Here is an 18,585-nt window from a genome sequence, read left to right as displayed (position 1 = left end):
CTCCTGTTGCGTTTCTCCCTTGGTAAAGATTGGAAGTAGATCCCAGGCTGCAGCAGCGCATGGGCAAAGGATGTCCCTCCTCCCTGTCCTGTTCTGTAGGTTGATGGTGGGCTGAGGGCTGGGTTGTACAACCAGGGCCTGCCCACAGTGCCCAGCAAAACACAGCGCAGAGATCTTCAGAGCAGGGATTAGTGGGCTGGGTTGCTCCAACTTGTATTTGGAAGCATTATAGTTGTCTTTAGGAGGTATTTCGTAGCAAGGCTCATTGCTGAGGGCAGAGGTGCACTGGCAATGATACTGCAGGCAGGTTTGCACAGCACTGGCCTTCATGTTCCTGCACCTGCAGTGTGGATCCAGCGTGGAAGACCTCTGCATGGTGAGGGAAGGCACTCGGCATGCAGTCAGATGCAACAGCAGCAGATGCTCTTCTTTGAGCCAGATCAGTTCCAGCTGCTCAGTCCAGCAAAATCAGCTCTTTGACCCTCAAGTAATGAAAGCAAAGAGGAAGCTCTCTGATTTCCTGCTGTAAGGGACCTCGTCTCATGGTTTCATATGGCAGATAGCTCAAAGTGATGATCTTGCTCGTGATGGGGAAAGGAGGAAACTGCTCGGATGCCAGGGCAGAGCCACCCTGGGTGCTGGTTCTCATTCCTGTGCTTTCCTTCTTTGTATTCTTGTTTCTTTCCTTGTTACACTTAAAACAGTTCAAACTTGCCTAAAGGATCAAGCAGGGAATTCCCTTTCAGGAGCTACTGGTGGGAAGGAACACTTCCCTGTGCATGTCAGTGCAGGTATGGATGGACTTGCTGCAGAGTACCAGGGAAGCCAGGAGCGTAGCCAGGTGTCAGGTGAGATAAATCAAGTCTGTAAGCAGTAGATCCATGAGTAACTTTGGAATGGGATGATCCAAATGTAACCACCAGTTCTGATACCCCTGTCCTACACAGGGCGGGGGGCACAGAGCTTGTAGCAGTGGGGGTGTCCCAACTCTAATGCTGTTTCCACCAGGATCTTCTTCATTTCACAAACCATGTGGACAATGCCCTCAGTGACATGGGTTAGTGGTGGCCTTGGCAGTGCAGTAGTGCTGGGCTAAAGGTTGGACTTGATGACCTTAAAGGTCTTTTCCAACCTGGTTGATTCTATGAGTCTATGAATTACCTGAGAAATTGGGGGGGGGGGGTGTTTATGCATTTCTGCATCACAGGAGCCCTCCTGATGGTGTTGCTGGGGGAAGGGAGAGCCGTGGTTAGTTATAGCTACAGTGCAGTACATACTGTGAATGCTCTGGGCTGCTTGAGATGCTGAAGAAGTGAGGTTGCTGTTCCTGGGTTAGCCGGAGCCTGGCTGCAGTCCTAAGGGAGGACACACCGTGGAGGTGCTTCCTGGCTCCTCCCCAGCACCCGTGTTGTGTTTCACTTGGCTGCACATACTCAAGGGAACGCTTTTCCAGGGGCATTATCTGAGAGTGATACCCCTCTTCTTTCATGGATCACTGATGGTTCTGTGCTGGCTGCCTTGGAGAGAGACCTGGGAAGGTGTCTCCTTCCTTCCTGCATGTGGGAGATCCAATGAATGAAATCATCTCGCATTCTCTGTTAATTTCCTCGTCTGGGGCAGTGCTGCCTTGTTTGCAGGGCTGAAGTGTGGTGTCACATTCAAATCAGCTGTTTTTTACTTTGGTAGCAAACTACTTCCTTGGGGATGTGAAATCCAGGGCCATCTCCATGTGCAGCTCTTGGCTCTTCTCCCCATCAGTGTGTCTAATGGCAAGGTCCTGCTGAACTAGCACCAGGGCTGCAGGAGCCAGAGCTGGTTCATGGAGAACCACAGAGAGAATGATGCAGAGCAGGCATAGCACTGACAGAGGTACAGGGGTATATTTATATATGACCTTGGAAAGTAAGCCAGCCCTTGGCATCCCATCCCAGTCAATCAGATGGGAGGTATTTAAGGGCTGGGTGTTGCTGCACAACAACGTTGGCCCACGTTTCATGCAGACATATCTGCAGGCACAAGTACATGTGAGCAAGGGTGCTGTGTCATCAATCCCAGCTTGCTCTTAGCTTTGTTTCTCTGGGACCCTTCTTGCCTCTCTGAAAATCCCATGTATTTCCACTGCACACACTCAGTTGCTTTCAAGTGTACTATTTACACAGGGATGGGGACTTTGGACTAAATTTTCCTACTATTGGAGAACTTTAGTCCAGGATTGGACTTCTGGGCTTTTGTTACTCTGTGCTTGGAAGGGCAGGGGAGGACATACATATGGCCCAAAGCAGTACCTCTGACTTTGCAGTGTCCCTCTCATCTTGTAATGCTTGTACACTAACAAATATTACCTTGTTTTCCCAGGGAAGGGAATGAACCTGGGGATTCCATGAAAATCACCTACAGTGAGTTGCTGCACAAGGTCTGTCAGTTTGCCAACGTCCTCCGCAGCCAAGGTACGCTGTGTTGACTACTCGGAAAGCATCAGAGCAGGGCTTTGGAGGAGACTGCACCCATTCTGGGTGTGCTTGCCAGCCTGTTGAGTCATTTCATGCAAGATCAATGGCTTCTCTCTCTGCTCCCACAGTTGATGGGTGCAGGTTTGCTCCACAACACACTTTTGGAGGTTAATCTCTGGCTCTGAGTGTGAAAACTGATTGCTGGTGGTTATGGCAGCTGTACAAGGAAGAGATCTGTGCTCCAAACTTCCTGCTCTGGGATTTCCAGTGAGCAGCAGGCACTGGTTACATTTCTGCCTTCTTCAAGGGGCTGTGTCCAGGGAGAACATGGAGTCATTGCAGTCGTCGTAGAATCATAGAATCACAGGAATCACAGAATAGTTTGGGTTGAAAAGGACCTTAAGATCATCCAGTTCCAACCCCCTGCCATGGGCAGGGTTGCCTCATACCAGACCATGTCACCCAAGGCTCTGTCCAACCTGGCCTTGAACACTGCCAGGGATGGAGCATTCACCCCTTCACTGGGCAGCCTGTTCCAGTGCCTCACCACCCTCACAGTAAAGAACTTCTTCCTTATATCTAACCTGAACATCCCCTGTTTAAGTTTAAACGCGTTACCTCTAATGGCTCTTACAAGAGCTTCACTGAGCTCTTACAATGACTCTTACAACAGCCATTAGATTTGAAAGGCAGAACCCAAGGCTGGCTAGCTCTAGAACTTGAAGCTTTATTGTGTGCATATAACTGTTGAGTTTAAATCATCAGTTTCTTTCTATACCCTGTTCTTTTGACATGTGACATGTTCATTTTGACAAAAACCACGTTCCTTTTGCCTTCCCAGGTGTGAAGAAAGAAGACCGAGTTTCCATCTACATGCCAATGATCCTGGAGCTGGTTATAGCCATGCTCGGCTGTGCCAGGATTGGAGCTCTGCACACCATTGTGGTAGGAACCAGCCCTTTGCATTCATCTCGGTGCTGAGCTCTCTGAGGGGGCACCAGCTCTTGTTTTAGGGAGAGGAGCTGCAGGGATGGGTGCTGACCATGAGATAGATGCATGGAAACTAGGTTAAGGTGTTGCTGTTTCTTAGCCTTTTTCTGCATTAACTGTGAAATAAGTTCCTTCAGCTCTCTCTGTCCGTGACGGTGGTATCATTTACTATGGACGAAATGCAAAGCTGCTGCTGGGTGTTCTGGGTTGGGGGTTTTGTGTGTCCTTGCTGACTTGGTTGTGTTCTCTGTCAGTTTGCAGGTTTCTCAGCAGACTCCCTTTGCGAGCGGATTATTGACGGCAGTTGTTGTCTCCTCATCACAGCAGGTAAAACATTCATTTGTGCCCCTGAGCCACTGTTGTTGAGGTACAGAGAAGGGCAATGGAGCTGGTGCAGGGCCTGGAGCACAAGTGTGATGGGGAATGGCTGAGGGACCTGGGGGGGTCAGTCTGGAGAAGTGAAGGCTCAGGGGGGACCTGATCGCTCCCTACAAGTGCCTGACAGGAGGATGGAGCCAGGAGGGGCTGGGTTCTGCTACTAACAAAGGACAAGAAGAAACGGCCTCAAGCTGCACCAGGGGAGGTTTAGGTGGAGCTGAGGAACAAATGCTTCCCCAGAGGGTGCTCAGGCATTGGAACAGGCTGCCCAGGGCAGGGCTGCAGTCACCATCCCTGCAAGTGTTCACACATCATGGAGACGAGGCCCTCAGTGCCATGGGTCAGTGGTAGCCTTGGCAGTGCTGGGGTAAGGATTGGACTGGATGAGCTTAAAGAGCTTTTCTAGCCTGGCTCATTCTGTGATTCTACCATTGCTTGTCTGAAAGGACTTGACTTTAAAGCCAGATGCTGTGGAACTGGCAGAGGAAGGGGCAGCGATGTGGCTGAGCCGCCACAGGGCGGATGTGCTGCTTGTAGCTGTGCTCAAGGGCTGCTTTCCTCCCTGAACACATAGGGAAGCACTGAGCAGCCTGCCCACTTGGGCCTGTAGAGCATGATGTCACCAGCTGCTAATAACGTGTTTCCAAATGCTTCTCATCCATGTGCCTCTCAAAACCAGCCAGATGTTTGCAAGATGTATCTTTTATGGAGCAGTCCTTATGTGAGAATTCCCTCCCTTCCCAATTTCAGGGATATTTATGCTGCACTTCTCAATCTTGTAAAGCAAGGGATTAAGAAAATGGGAGTTTTGCATGTAAGCCCAACTGCATTTCCCAACTGGTTTTTGCAATACTGCCATTTGTTTTCTAGGCTAAAAGGGAATGTTAGAAACCTTTCCCTTCAGCTGCCTGTCTGCTTTCCTCACTTCAGTACATGAACTCTGCTCTGCCCTCCTGGAGCTGCCTGTTGCTTCCAGCTGTCCTAGGCTGCCTTGGCACTGAAGCCCCTTTAATGTTCTCCTTTCCATTTTGCAGATGCCTTCTATCGAGGGGAAAAGTTGATCAGCTTGAAGCAAATTGCAGATGAAGCCCTCCAGAAATGTAAAGACAAGTAAGTTTGGACTCTGGGGTTTAGGAATGCTGGGGAGGGACTTTCATTAGGGACTGTAGGGATAGGAAGAGAAACAGGTTAAAACTTAAACAGGGGAAGTTTAGATTGGATATAGAGAAGAAATTCTTTACTGTAAGGGTGGTGAGGCACTGGAATGGGTTGCCCAGGGAAGTTGTGAATGCTCCATCCCTGGCAGTGTTCAAGGCCAGGTTGGACAGAGCCTTGGGTGACATGGTTTAGTGTGAGGTGTCCCTGCCCATGGCAGGGGGATTGGAACTGGATGATCTTAAGGTCCTTTCCAACCCAAACTATTCTCTGGTTCTATGATTCCCTTCTAAGAAGGGCATTGCTGCTGTGGAATCTGCTCCTTCACCATGGGCAGAGAGCAGACTCTGCAGCAGTTCAGACACGAGCTGCGCTACATTCACGAGTCTTTTGAAAGCAATACAATGCTTTAACTCCCTCATCTTAAAATTACCATCTTTTAACTTTCCTCTTGTTCATTCTGACCTCAAGGCCCACATATTGGATGAGGGGATGTGCTGAAGACAAACTGATCCACTGTCATTACAGCCTGTGGCCTCACCTGCCTTCCTTTATCAGGGAGGCCAAGAGAACATTGTTCAACTTCCTAACCTTTATTCACCTTTGTGAATACCCCATCCCTGGCAGTATTCAAGGCCAGGTAGGACAGGGCCTTCAGCAGCCTGGTCTACTGTGAGACAGCCCTGCCCATGGCAGGGGTTTGGAACTTTATGATCTTAAGGTCCTTTCCATCCAATACCATTCTATGATACTATGGAAGATTGCCCAGTTGTGCAGCAGCAGCTCTTGGAGTGGAGGGAATAATGCAGTGCCAGTTGTGAACAGATGGACACAGTGTCTTGGGGCATGTCAAGATGAGGCTTAAATCTTGCTCCAAAGCCACTAATTCAATAATAATATAATAAAGCAAGTTTGGGAACTGACTGTGTGAACAGGAACAGGCACTCCAGTGGCTCATGCACAATGTGTGTGCAGGATCTGGGCCTGGCTGTGCCTGCCTATGGTGAAGCTGCTTTATTTTATTGAACATCTTCACTGAGCTCCTGTAACCATACAGAGATAGACACATCTACCACCAGATCTTACAGAAAGGGAAATGATCATGGTGAAATGACTTTGCCATGCTTATAGACAGTATCTGCATAGTGTGTATGAGACTGAATGTGGTCTGGTAAGTTAGATCAGCCATGGACATCTATGCCAGATAGTCTGTGCATGTTAGAAATTCAAACTCTTAAAGCATTTAAAACACTAAAACCTAAGTTTGTATGTCTGTAAAAGTAGGGACCTGGGAAGACAGGGGTGATTTTGAAGTTGCCAGTTACCTGATGGGGACAGGATGATGGTACGTTGAAAGGGCTGGAGGGAGATAAGGGCATTTTGTTTGCATTATAGGTAGGCTGTTTGCCCTCCTGAGGGGACAAATGTCTGCTCTTTTCCTTGATGTATAATGTGGCTTTGGAAGCATTTCCTCCTTCTGACTCAGTCCATCATGCTTAGGGATGGGGGCAGCCACCTCCTATCTCCTGAGTGCTGTGGGAGGTCTTATTCATGGTCACAGATGGGCAAATTTGGGATCTGCACGGAATTTCCCCAGCACTGACCTGTGAGAGGTGCTTGTGGGATCCCGTTTCCTGATACATCCCCAGTGAGGTGTTTTCCTTTTCTCCAAGCCCTGCTCCTGTGCCTGCTGTCCCTTGGCAGTTCATGGTACCTGGAGCCTGCATGGCAGCACATGCTGTAGCTCAACAAAAGCTGCTCAGAGCCCCTGCTCTGCCTCCAGTGCTGCCTGTGAAGGGCAGACTTAGCCCTTGACCAGCCTGATCTGACAGCTCCTGCCTTTTAACAGGGGCTGCCCTTTGAAGAAGTGCATTGTGGTGAAGCATCTGGGGAGGGAAGAGATAGCGGTGGCTGGGACATGCAGCAAGTCTCCCCCTCTCAAAAGGGTGTGCCAGGATGTACAGGTATGCTCCTGGGGCTGGGAGGGGAGATTTTATTGCTATGGGCCTGAGCCCAGAAAATCAATCAGTGTAAAACCACCACACTGCTTCCCTGGATGCTTCTGTTCTCTGACTCCTGTTCCTGTTTTCTCCTTCCTGGCTGTTGCATTGAGAATGGTCTGGAAATGGTTCCTTTGTCTTAACCAGATCCTCTCCCTGCTTCTTCCTTTAACACCATCAATAGCTGCCAGCTGCAGGACGCCTGAGAGCACAGCAGGTCCATCCTCACTGTGAGGGTGCTGAGGCGCTGGCACAGGGTGCCCAGAGAAGCTGTGGCTGCCCCATCCCTGGCAGTGTTCAAGGGCAGGTTGGACACAGGGGCTTGGAGCAAGCTGCTCTAGTGGAAGGTGTCCGTGCCCGTGGCAGGGGTTGGAGCTGGATGAGCTTTAAGGTCCTTTCCAACACAAACCAGGCTGGGATTCTATGAACTTCTGAAGCCACTAGGACAAGGACAAGATGCTGGTTTTCCTCCACCTAATGAAGAACTTTTCCTTCCTACCCCTGTGTCTCTCTCCCCTTTTGTGCAAAGACCAGTTCCCTCCTGCACTGTAGCTGTGACAGTGACATTAGGAGAGTTAAAACCCATCTGTGCTCGTGGTGTGGGTCCAACAGCCCTCCCAACAGTCGTGCACTGAGAACAGTGCAGTCTCTGTAGCTGGCACAGCAACTGCGTCAGCTGTCAGGGCAGGGGCTTTCCTTTGCAATTGAAACCAGATAAAAGGATGTAGGCCAGAGGCATGTTGTGAGATGGGGGTGGAAGGAGGAGAAGGTGTCCTGCAGCCCTGGCTGCCTGCTCAGCTCCTGAGCCTGGGGTGCAGTCCTGCTGCCTCCATCCACATGACAGGCAGGTTGCTTCCAGCTGCCTCACAGCTCCGTGTCTTCTGCCCATCTATGTTAGGTGATGATTAGCACTGGGTCATCCCCAGGCTGCTGCTTCTTCAGAAATGGGTTGTATCTGGAGAATGCATTTGAGCTTAGGGCTCTGCTTTCCAAAGGGGTGGTCTGTGCCCATCCCTGGAACAGCAAGTCCAGCAGATCCTGTGTCTTTGAGTTAATTTTCCTGGTTATCAAAGGTTGCTTTCCCTGGTGAGCACACTCTCACCATGCAGTTGGCCTGTGTAATGCTGAAGGTCACTCTGTGGGCCATATTCTGGCTCTGTGCTCTGCACCCAGCTGGCCAATGTGCAGGGGTGGTCTCTGGGTGCCCAGGGAAGGTGATAGCAACAGGCAGCACTTTGCTCAGAGGCTTCTCCTGGCCTGCCCAGGATCCAAGTGCTCTCCAAGCTGCTGGGATAGTTTCCCAGCATCTCTGTCTGCAATTCCTGGTGTAGATCCTGCACTTCTCCACTTTCACACCCTCTCTGTGGATTTTTAACAGGGAAAAAAGACGGAGAGCTCACAGAGACTCCATCCTAAGGTATTTACACCCAGCACTTTCTTCTTCCTTGTGGCATCTCCCTCTGCACCCCCTTCCTAACTGCTCTGACTGCACAGCCACATGTGCCTTCCTAACCAGGCTACCAGCGGTTGCATGTTAGTGATAGACACCACTCACTGCTTGGCCAGAGCTGCTCACGGTTTCAGGGTGAATGCGGTGGCACCAACTTCGCTGCCAGAGATAAATCTGCATCCATGAACCCCCCTGAGTGCACGTCAGGGTGCTGAGGAGGGGAGATGCACAGTTCCTGGGGTGTGCTGCCAGTGTGTCCATGATGCTCGTCTCTCTGCCTTCTAAAGCAGCTCTTGCAGCAGACTCCCCTTTGTGGTGATGCTGGTGGGATCACCCACAGCTCCCTGGCTGCAGCAGCAAACCTGGAGCTCCAGACCCAACCTCTGGACTCTGCCCATCCCATCCAAGGAGCTGCAGCCTCAGGACCCCAGGAGCAGCAGGCAGAGGCAGGCCTGGCCTCCAGGGCTGGGTGCTGTGTTGTGGATCTCACCTCCTCCCTGGGGCAGTGGAATCTGGGTGCTAAAATGGAGGGATCCTTCAAGGAGGGATGCAAGAAAGCAACAGTTGGATGGGCTGGTGGGAGCCTACCTTGGGCTTCTTTGACCTGGTGCCTTGCTGGGAGCTTGCTGGTGGGGACAGCCTTGTGGAAACTGCTTTCCCAGGTAAAGCCCTGGGGATTTGTGGGAGCTTTCCAAGCAGGCTCTGATATGCTGGGCTGTGAAGCGTCTGGTATCCCCGGCACCACATGTGCTGGACCATGGGATCCTGGTGCCTCCAGATGGCCCATGAACATCTTTAGGGCTGCAGAGAGTCACTGTGTGGCCCATGGCTGCTTTCCATGCCCCACAACCCAACTGAGCAGGCTGTAGCTCTTTTAGGACAAGATGTGCCCCATGTGGGAGCTGCAAGGCCCAGGGTCAGTGTGGGAAGTGGAGCTCTGTGCTGGGGAGCTGCTGCCCCCAGACTGCTCTGAGGGAAGGTGAGATGGTAGAGCTGGGTCTTGCACTGCCCTGTGCCACCCTGGAGGGGTAGCAGCCAGCACAGCTCTGGGGTTGACCTGTAACCATCAGCCACAAGCCTCGGTGGCTCTGGTACACCTCTGGCATCTTCAAGCAGCAGCCTTTGGCAGCCAGTGCTGGGTGACGGTTCAGTGATGGAGCAGTCACTTCTTATCAGGGTAATTGCCTTAAAATCCAAATAACAGGTTTTGGGGGGTCTGCAGTGTGAGCCCAATGTGTTCCTGTTTGTCTGGGCCATGCTGCCATCGGAGCCCCTGCAGTGTGTGTGGCTGTGCTCAGTGTTTGCTGCTTGGCTGCTTCACTGCAGCCCAGGAGGAGCCTGTGCTGTGAGAGCACAGGGCAGCCCTCTCCTGGCTGCTGAGAGGGATTTAGCAGCATTGCCAGTGCTTCAGGTATGTGCAGACACTGTTTGGTTTTCCTTGTGGCTGTACCTGAGAAAAGGAGCTTCTGGAGTGAGAGCTGCAGCTCTGGTGCATGGTTTGCAGGAGGCAGCTCTCGGACAGCAGCTGTGCTGTGAATATCTGTCTCAGTGGTCCGTGAGAGGAATGAAGTTGGGGCTGCACCCTCAATGGCTTTGGGGTCTGTTTCTACTCTTCTGCTCTCCTCAGATCCCCTGGACCCCAGGGAGAGACCTGTGGTGGCACGAGCTGATGAGCGGCGCCAGCACGGACTGCGAGCCCGAGTGGTGCGACTCGGAGGACAAGCTCTTCATCCTCTACACCAGTGGCTCAACTGGGAAACCCAAGGTATGCTTTTCCCAGCTCACCCCCAGAGCTGGCCTGCAGTAACATGTAGGAAGTGGCCAGGCCACGCTGGGAGGCCCCAGTAAGAGGAGCCACAGAAATCTTAGAAAGGAGCTGTGCTGGTCATTCCATCACTCAGTGGACCAGTGATGCTCAGCTTGGCCTGGGAGGGTGAGGGCCCTGCGGGGAGCTAACCCTGACAGTTGTGGGCCTTCTTTTTGCAGGGTGTGCTGCATACAGTGGGTGGATACATGCTTTATGCTGCCACCTCGTTTAAATACGTGTTTGATTACCAGCCTGAGGATGTCTACTGGTGCACAGCTGACATTGGATGGATAACGGGTCATTCCTACATCACCTATGGACCCTTGGCCAACGGGGCAACCAGTGTGATAGTAAGTGCTGACTGGTAGCTGGATGCTTTTACTCCAAGAAAGCGGAGAGGGTGGTGCTGAGCTGCATCCCTGCATTGCTCTGTGATGAACATGCTTCTCACTTGTGTGCAGTGCCTTGGGATGTGCAAGGAAGGGTGGTGGTCCCCAAGGAGGACATGGTGACAGCTCGGGGACAGCCGTTGTGTGCTTTTGGGGGGTTAACTTTTCAAGTGCTCCCTGGTTGTTTTCCCTTAGAAGTACAAGCCTTGGGGAGCCAGGGGAGCTAGGGCTGCTGTGAGGTAATGGGAAAGCTGGACCAGGAGCAGGGAATGATGTTTTCCCTGCTGATGGCACACCCTGCATTTAACATCTCCTGTGACAGTGTGCTGCTGTAACTTGTATCAGAGGGGCAAGGCCTGTGTCCTAGGCTCCCTGGGGAAATGTGAGCAGGAAAATCACTGTCATGTTGAGGGAGTCCTTCTTGGGGTTCTTGGTACTTCTGGTTGTGTTTCTGTCACTGTGTTTAGACCTCTTGCCACTTACCGTGTGGGCATGGGTCATTTGGGCTGGTGAGTGGTAACACAGTGCCTGTGCTGCTGGGTAGTTTGGGTGACATTTGCTAGGACACCTGGGGTGGGTGATGCCAGATCCACCCCAAAGAAGCAGTAAGAGAGGTCCCTGGGCTGGGTTGATTCCATGCATGGTGCCCCTGTCACTGCCCTGTCCCCTCTCAGTTTGAAGGTGTCCCCACCTACCCTGACGTCGGGCGGATGTGGAGCGTCGTGGACAAGTACAAGGTGACCAAGTTCTACACAGCACCCACGGCCATCCGGCTGCTCATGAAGTACGGGGACGAGCCCGTCAGAAAGTGAGTGCCAGTCCCCAGAGCACAGGGATTCCTGCACAGCCAGAGACAGCAGTGGGGGGAAGGAACCCCAGGTTCCTCTGAGCAGAAGCTCTGGGGCAGCAGCACAAGAGGGACGTGGAGCTGTTGGAGCGAGGCCAGAGGAGGCCATGGAGATGCTGCAAGGGCTGGAGCAGCTCTGCTCTGGAGCCAGGCTGAGAGAGCTGGGCTGGGTCAGCCTGGAGAAGAGAAGGCTCCTGAAGGGGAGACCTGAGAGCAGCTCCAGTGCCTAAAGGGGCCTCAGGAAAGCTGGAGAGGGGCTTGGGAGAAGGGCCTGTAGGGACAGGCCAAGGGGAATGGCTTTAACCTGCTGGAGGGGAGACTGAGATGAGCTCTTAGGCAGAAGCTCTTCCCTGTGAGGGTGCTGAGGCGCTGGCCCAGGATGCCCAGAGAAGCTGTGGCTGCCCCATCCCTGGCAGTGCTCAAGGCCAGGTTGGACACAGGGGCTTGGAGCAAGCTGCTCTAGTGGAAGGTGTCCCTGCCCATGGCAGGGGTTGGAACTGGATGAGCTTTAAGGTCCCTTCCAACACAAACCATTCTATGATTCCCCAGCAGATTCTCTGAGCAGATCAGGATCTTCTGCCTTACAGCAATATGCAGGCCATGTTTCTGTACCCCCAGCACTGACTTCATCATGGCACTTCTGAGCATGCCCTCTTCCAATGTAAGCTGCAGTTAAGTTCAGACATTGTAGGTTCTCCTTACTCCTGACCCAAAGCTCACAGAGGTGTGCTGGGCAGAGAGCTGCTCCTTGGCCCAGGGATGAGCAGAGCCAAGTGGGAGCTTGGAGTGGGAGACACCAGAATCACAGAGGTCTCTATTCTTCCCCCATGGAAGAGGGCTGAGAAGGGTCTGAACCATGCCTGGAAGCTCCAAGTACAGTCTGGGGGTACCCCAGGGGCTCCTGTAGTCTCTGCTGTGCAGCAGGCTCAGAGCTGCTGCCCTCCATGGCCTGCTGAGCCCCTGCCAGCCCCCTCCTCTCTGCAGGCACAGCAGGAAGTCTCTGAAGGTGCTGGGGAGCGTTGGTGAGCCCATCAACCCTGAGGCCTGGCTCTGGTACTACCGCGTGGTGGGAGAAGAGAGGTGTCCCATTGTGGACACGTTCTGGCAGACAGAGACAGTGAGTGCTCACCTTAGTGCCCCTGGGGCCTCTCTTTCCCTTGTGCCCCCTGCAGGGTGCTGGCAGCTTTGCCATGCTGTTTCTTTGGTTCTATGGGCACTGGTTGTTCTGCTTGCCCAGGAGACTCCAGGCTTGGAGTGCAAGTGTTGGTTCCCCTTCTCCTCTTTCTTTCCTGGACCTCAGGCAGGCTCCAAGGGGAAACCTTCTTCTCCATAGGGTCCCTGTCAAGGTCTGTTCTGGACCCTGCTGTCTTGCCCTTTTTTCTCTCCCCCAACAGCTCCAAAACTTTGTGCCCAGACACAGGCCCCCAACCCCTACTTTATCGTTCACAAGGCCCTGTCTCCACAACTACCCTGAGCAGCCTGTGTCTGATGTGGTGTGATCAGAGCTGATGCAGACAGCGTGGGACAGGCTGGCATGGCCCAGACTCACTCGGTTTTCCCTCTCTTTGCAGGGTGGCCACATGCTGACACCGCTCCCTGGTGCCACCCCCTTGAAGCCAGGCTCTGCTGTGAGTACTGCTGCTCTCCCCGCCGAGGGGCAGGGGGGCTCCCCAGGGCACTGCAGCAGCAGTTGGCACTGCCTGTACCATGGCCTGGTGGTTTCCAGCCTCTCAGGGTGGTTGTGGGACCATGGTACATGCAGGGAGGTGGCCCCATGTGCCACAGCCTCTGCAGAGCTGCCCTTGCTCTGCCTCCCAGGGGTGGCTCATGGCTCACCTCCACGTCTCCTTTCTCTCTGGTCCCCATGGCAGACGTTACCTTTCTTCGGTGTGGTCCCTGCTGTCTTGAATGAGTCAGGGGAAGAGCTGGAAGGAGAAGCAGAAGGCTACCTGGTAAAGATGATCTCACCCTCCTCTTGTCCCTTCCCTGGGCCTTCCTGGTAGCATACACATGTTTCTGTTTACTCTGGGTCCACACAAGGGACCCACTTCTTGGGTGGCAGGAACTTTCTTCACTGCCATAGCTTGCTGGGAGCTTTCTGCTGTAAGTAAACTGTTCAGCTGATGGTTAAATGCAGGAGGAGGGGGAAAACATTTCAGCCAAGCTCCTTCCCCCATGCCTGGTGAGGCTTTCCCAGTAGATCTACACTGGGCAGCAGGTGCCCAGGTGTCATCACTCCTGGCTGTCTCTGGCATCTTTTACCACTGCATGTTCATTGGTAGGATGAGAGAGCTGGGCTGGTTCAGCCTGGGGAAGAGAAGGCTCCTGAAGGGGAGACCTGAGAGCAGCTCCAGTGCCTAAAGGGGCTGCAGGAAACCTGGAGAGGGGCTTGGGAGAAGGGCCTATAGGGACAGGCCAAGGGGAATGGCTTGAACCTGCCAGAGGGGAGACTTGAGATGAGCTCTTAGGCAGAAGCTCTTCCCTGTGAGGGTGCTGAGGCGCTGGCACAGGGTGCCCAGAGAAGCTGTGGCTGCCCCATCCCTGGCAGTGTTCAAGGGCAGGTTGGACACAGGGGCTTGGAGCAAGCTGCTCTAGTGGAAGGGGTCTGTGCCCGTGGCAGGGGTTGGAGCTGGATGAGCTTTAAGGTCTCTTCCACCCAAACCAGGCTGGGGTTCTGTGTTTCATCCTATGCAAAGCCTGTGTCCATCTCAGCATGGCAGAGCTTGGGCTGCTGGTGTTGCTCTCTCTGACTCAGGTGTGTTCTCAGGTGTTCAAGCAGCCCTGGCCAGGGATCATGCGCACGCTCTATGGGAACCACTTGCACTTCGAAGCGACCTACTTCAAGAAGTTCCCTGGGTACTATGTGACAGGCGATGGTAGGTTGGGGAGCACACAGCTGCAGAGGCCTGGGGCAGCAGTCTCAGTCCTGGCAGGCAGTGGCTGGGTGCTGGCACTGCTCCTCACCCTGGCATTTCTGGCTATTTTTAGGTTGCAGGAGAGACAGAGATGGTTATTACTGGATCACAGGGCGAATGGATGACATGCTGAATATTTCTGGTAAGAAGTTTTGTCTTCAACATGCTTTCTGACACTGCTTGAGGGACACCTTGGGGGGACACTTGCGCATCCATCCCTGACACTAGTTATAAATACACCTTGGTTTATGGGGGCTGGTTCTGCATCATGACTCTGCCCAGCAACTTGCCCTCAAGTGGATCTGACTGCTGGGTCATCTTTCTGAGACACGTGTCTGTGACTTGGTGGCTTTCTGCACCATTTCCTCTGGAGACGGTGCACTGCAGGGAAGGAACCTTCTGTAACCACTCGGAGGAGATCCTTAAACCAGCCAAGTGCCTCTGTGCTGAAGCGTTTTGGGGCACAGGGAATCACAGAGGTTGGGCAAGACCACAGGGCCAATCTTGAAGCTGAATCAGGCTGCTTGGAGTTGTTTCTACAGAGGGTAGAGATTGTTCCACCTCTCTTGAGGGAGTCTGAGATTCAGCTGCTTCTCAGCCCATCATTATCCATATACTGCATTTAATAGCTTCTTCCCTGGAGGCTGTAGCCTGTAGGTACTTACTGCTGGCTGTGAGATGCTGCTGTACTTGTCCCTGCATCAAACTAAATCCTTTTATCTGACCAGCAGTGCTTGATCCTCCACCTGATCATTCTGGGGGTCAGTCTCCTTCCAGTGGTTTTCTGTGGCAGCATTTCCAGGGTGGAATGTCAGGGTGCAGGAGCTGGGGTACAGGAGGGAGTTGTGCCCCTGCCCCGAGGTGTGAAGCATCACATCATCCCCACGCAGCCATGAGCTGGGCAGTGCATTGCAGCCTCTTCCTCCTCTGCACCTTCCAGCTCCCCATGTGGGCCGGTCTCTTACCGCATCCTGCTCCTCCTCAGCCTGTGCTTTGTGCTCCCATGGCTGTGAGCAGTTCCTGGGCTGGTCAAGAAGCCCAGAGGTGGGAGTGGGGGCAGCCAAGGGAGCTGGCCTTGCTCTGCAGGTGGCTGATACCTGGCAGCCTTTGGGGTTTCTCTCTCCAGCCGTTGTCTTTTCTCAAGCACGTGGAATTGTTGCTCTCAAACCCATAGTTTCGGGCCTTCTCCCCCCTCCTTCCAGCAGCTGGAGGCTGCAGGACCTCACCTCACCCATGCAGGTCTAAAACTCTGCCTCTTTGCTCCCAGGCCACTTGCTGAGCACGTCAGAGGTGGAGTCAGCCTTGCTGGAGCACCCGGCTGTCTCGGAGTCTGCAGTGGTCAGTCACCCCCACTCCCTGAAGGGAGAGTGCCTCTACTGCTTCGTCACCCTGAGGCTTGGCTACGAGTTCACCAAGAGCCTGGAAGATGAGCTCAAAAAGCAAGGTACCACCAGCCAGGCCCGGGGAGGTGCGGGATGGGTGCTGCAGGGTTTGGGAGTGTGGGGAATGCAGTGAGGACAAGTGTGACAAGGTGCCCCTCTGAGCACAGAGCACGGCTGGCAAGCACTAAAATTAGTTCTTGAGCCTTTGGCTGCACATGTGATGCCCTCTGGACCTCCTGGGAGGGGAGTTGGCAGCTCCGTGAAGGACTGGGGTGCCCAGAGCCTTGTTAAGCTCTTCTCTGTGGGCACAGCTCCCAGTGGCTCCCCTGGGCACATCCTGACTTGCTGAGAGGTTGTTGGGTGCTCTGGGGTGGTTGTGCTCTGGTCTCAAGGGAGCCCTTCTTTCATGGCCACATCAGACATGAAAATGGACCCTTGGCAGTCTCCTGTCTGGAGGAACCCAACAGCAAATCAGCCCTTGCTCTGTCAAAACGATGTTTAGTGCTGGCTGTAGCCATTGGAGAGGTCTCCTGAGGATGGAGAGGATGAAAAGATGAGCGCTGCTGCCTTTGGCAGGATGGGCTTATGGCCCCATCGGCATTGCAGGTCTCGCTGCCCCCCGCCTGCAGCCTGGAGGCATGGGTGCAGCAGCTCTAAGCCCTGCCCTGTGGCTGGGCTGTGCATGTCATGGTCCTCCTGCCGCAAAAGGGAGCTGTGTGGTGCCTCCTCCTACCTGCACTTAACATCTCTCCCTTCTTTGTAGTCAGAGACAAGATTGGACCGATCGCAACACCTGATTACATCCAGTATGCCCCCGGGCTGCCCAAGACCCGCTCAGGTAGGGAAACCAGCCCTCAACTGCTTGTCCAGGGCCACCCAGAGTCAGGGGGGAACAACCTCAGGGCAAAGAGGATGCTGCAGGCCTGGGCACTCCCCACTCGTGCTGAGGATGCTGAGGAGATGCTGACTCTGCTCCCCTCTCCTGGCTGTTGTTACAGGGAAGATTACCAGGCGGATCTTAAGGAAGATTGCCAGGAATGACCATGACCTGGGGGACATGTCCACCTTGGCAGACCCGAGCATCATAGACCAACTCTTCAACAACAGATGTGACACTGGCCAGTAGCATCGGCCCTGCTGTGGCAGCACAGTGTCCTGTGAGCAGGTCCCAGCTGCCTGCCCCGGGGTATGGACCTTCACCCATTGAGTTGAATGTACAAGTGTTTGAAGAAGGGACAGGTTCTGGAGAGGCCACTTCTCACTGGTGTGTCCCTGCCTCAGAGTGAGTGCATCCTGTTCCACATGGGAGCTGTACACGTGAGGCTGAGCCTCACGCACAGGGGCACTCCTCCTCCTCCCTTTCCAGCACCTCCTTCTTGATGTTTCAGTTAGTTGGGGCTGGGGTTGTTGGTTAACTTTACGTAATTGAGGGGGGCTGGCACCTTGTGCACAGTGGGAAGGAACACTGGGGTTTGGAGGGGAGGTGGAGCTGGAGTTACTCGATGCAGGCAGGGAAGGGAGTTGCAGCCCCCACAGGCCCAGCTGAGCTCCCTCTTTCTCCTTGGAGCACTGCAAAGCACATTACAGCTGTGCAGCTGAGCCTCCATCTTGCATCCACTGTCCAAGCCTGCTGTTAGCAGGGGTCCTTGAGCCTGAGAGGGAGTGGGGCAAGGCTGAGGGGGCACTGTGCTTTAAACAGCTTGCTTAGAGCAATGGGGTACCAAGATCTGCTGCTTCCCAAGTGCACGGTGCCAGGGGCTGTGTTTTACCCAACCCAAGGTCCTGCATTGGCCATGGACACGACACAGAGCCACGGATGGTCAAGGAGAAGCCTTGGTGTGATGTGCTCCACAGAGCTCACAGCTGAGCTTGGGCTGATGCTCCTCTTGTGTCCTGGGGTGGGAACGGGTGCTGTGGTACCCAAGGCAGGGAGCCCGTGCAGAGGCCACCGAGGCAGGCAGGGCAGTTAGTGCTGGTGTTTCATCAAGAGGAAGATCACTGTGGAAGATGTTTAAAGTTGGCTTTTGTTTAAACGTATCAGGGATTTAAGATGTTGAGATGGAAAAAGAACCCCAAAACCCATAGCCCAAGAGCCTGAACATCACAAGGGCACTGCCAAAGCCATTCTTCTTCCAGTGAAGTACATTTAACTCCAGCCCTGTGTTGAGCTACCTCCTCTGTAATGTCTGTATAAACACTGCATGTGAGCTGTTTGATTTTGCACTTAAACCAAAGGAGAAACGGGCTTTAAAACGTGCTGCAGCAGTCGTAGAGGCTTTACCTGCAGCTGAGCAGAGTGCGGTGGGTGAGGCAGTTGCCTCTGGGGCTGGTTGCTGTAGTCCAAAGCCTATGGCTGACTCCTTACCTGCTGCTCCTGCTAGCACAGCCCTTGTCTGTGATCCATAACCTGCGTGTGCAGTCCCCCACAACTCTCTACCACTGGATTGTGCCACCTTGTTCCTGTTCACTCAGTTACTGTCCTCAGTTACTGTTCACTGTGTCATGTTGGCTGGAAACAGCTCGAATTTTATGGAATAAAGTTCAAGGAAACAAAATGGAAATGGGCTCAGAGTGTGGGCTAGAGTTAGAGGCTGTGACTGCCTGTGCTGCTGCTGGGCACTGGGGCAAGGGCAGAGATTCAGTTTCTCCCTGGGCTCCAGCCAACGTTATTCCATTGAGGCTCACAGAAAGCACAAGACTGTGACACCCATCTGACACCAACACCACAGGAGCTCAGGGCTCGCTTCTACACCAGGCCTGGTCCTCATGCGGGCACAGCACTGGGTACCAGCCTCTGCCTCCATGCTCTGGTCCTGTGTCAG

General features: G+C 53.6%; 1 protein-coding gene across 2 annotated transcripts in view; it reads left to right on the top strand.

Annotated features, from left to right (window-relative positions):
* The window catches only part of ACSS2 (acyl-CoA synthetase short chain family member 2), a 36,284-nt gene extending 17,966 nt beyond the window's left edge, over window positions 1-18,318 (top strand). Inside the window, exons 3-19 of one of the 2 annotated variants that reach the window (XM_057432347.1) lie at window positions 2,356-2,447; window positions 3,292-3,395; window positions 3,695-3,767; window positions 4,853-4,928; window positions 6,823-6,937; window positions 8,352-8,390; window positions 10,051-10,188; window positions 10,410-10,580; window positions 11,294-11,427; window positions 12,451-12,583; window positions 13,038-13,094; window positions 13,338-13,418; window positions 14,234-14,342; window positions 14,455-14,523; window positions 15,649-15,825; window positions 16,527-16,601; window positions 16,762-18,318. In XM_057432347.1, the coding sequence (XP_057288330.1) occupies window positions 2,356-2,447; window positions 3,292-3,395; window positions 3,695-3,767; window positions 4,853-4,928; window positions 6,823-6,937; window positions 8,352-8,390; window positions 10,051-10,188; window positions 10,410-10,580; window positions 11,294-11,427; window positions 12,451-12,583; window positions 13,038-13,094; window positions 13,338-13,418; window positions 14,234-14,342; window positions 14,455-14,523; window positions 15,649-15,825; window positions 16,527-16,601; window positions 16,762-16,889 (1,771 nt within the window). In that variant the 3' untranslated portion in view covers window positions 16,890-18,318. The remainder of the gene's footprint in view (window positions 1-2,355; window positions 2,448-3,291; window positions 3,396-3,694; window positions 3,768-4,852; window positions 4,929-6,822; window positions 6,938-8,351; window positions 8,391-10,050; window positions 10,189-10,409; window positions 10,581-11,293; window positions 11,428-12,450; window positions 12,584-13,037; window positions 13,095-13,337; window positions 13,419-14,233; window positions 14,343-14,454; window positions 14,524-15,648; window positions 15,826-16,526; window positions 16,602-16,761) is intronic. The other variant, XM_057432348.1, reaches the window with a different exon arrangement.
* Window positions 18,319-18,585: the final 267 nt, after the last annotated feature.

This window comes from Pezoporus wallicus, unplaced genomic scaffold, assembly GCF_028554395.1.
Source record: "Pezoporus wallicus isolate ANWC-B61680 ecotype Strahan unplaced genomic scaffold, APGP_CSIRO_Pwel_v1 contig_8090, whole genome shotgun sequence".
NCBI classification, from domain to species: Eukaryota; Metazoa; Chordata; class Aves; order Psittaciformes; family Psittacidae; genus Pezoporus; species Pezoporus wallicus.
The sequence above is the reverse complement of the archived record's forward strand: the minus strand, read 5'-3'. Positions and strand labels throughout refer to the sequence as shown.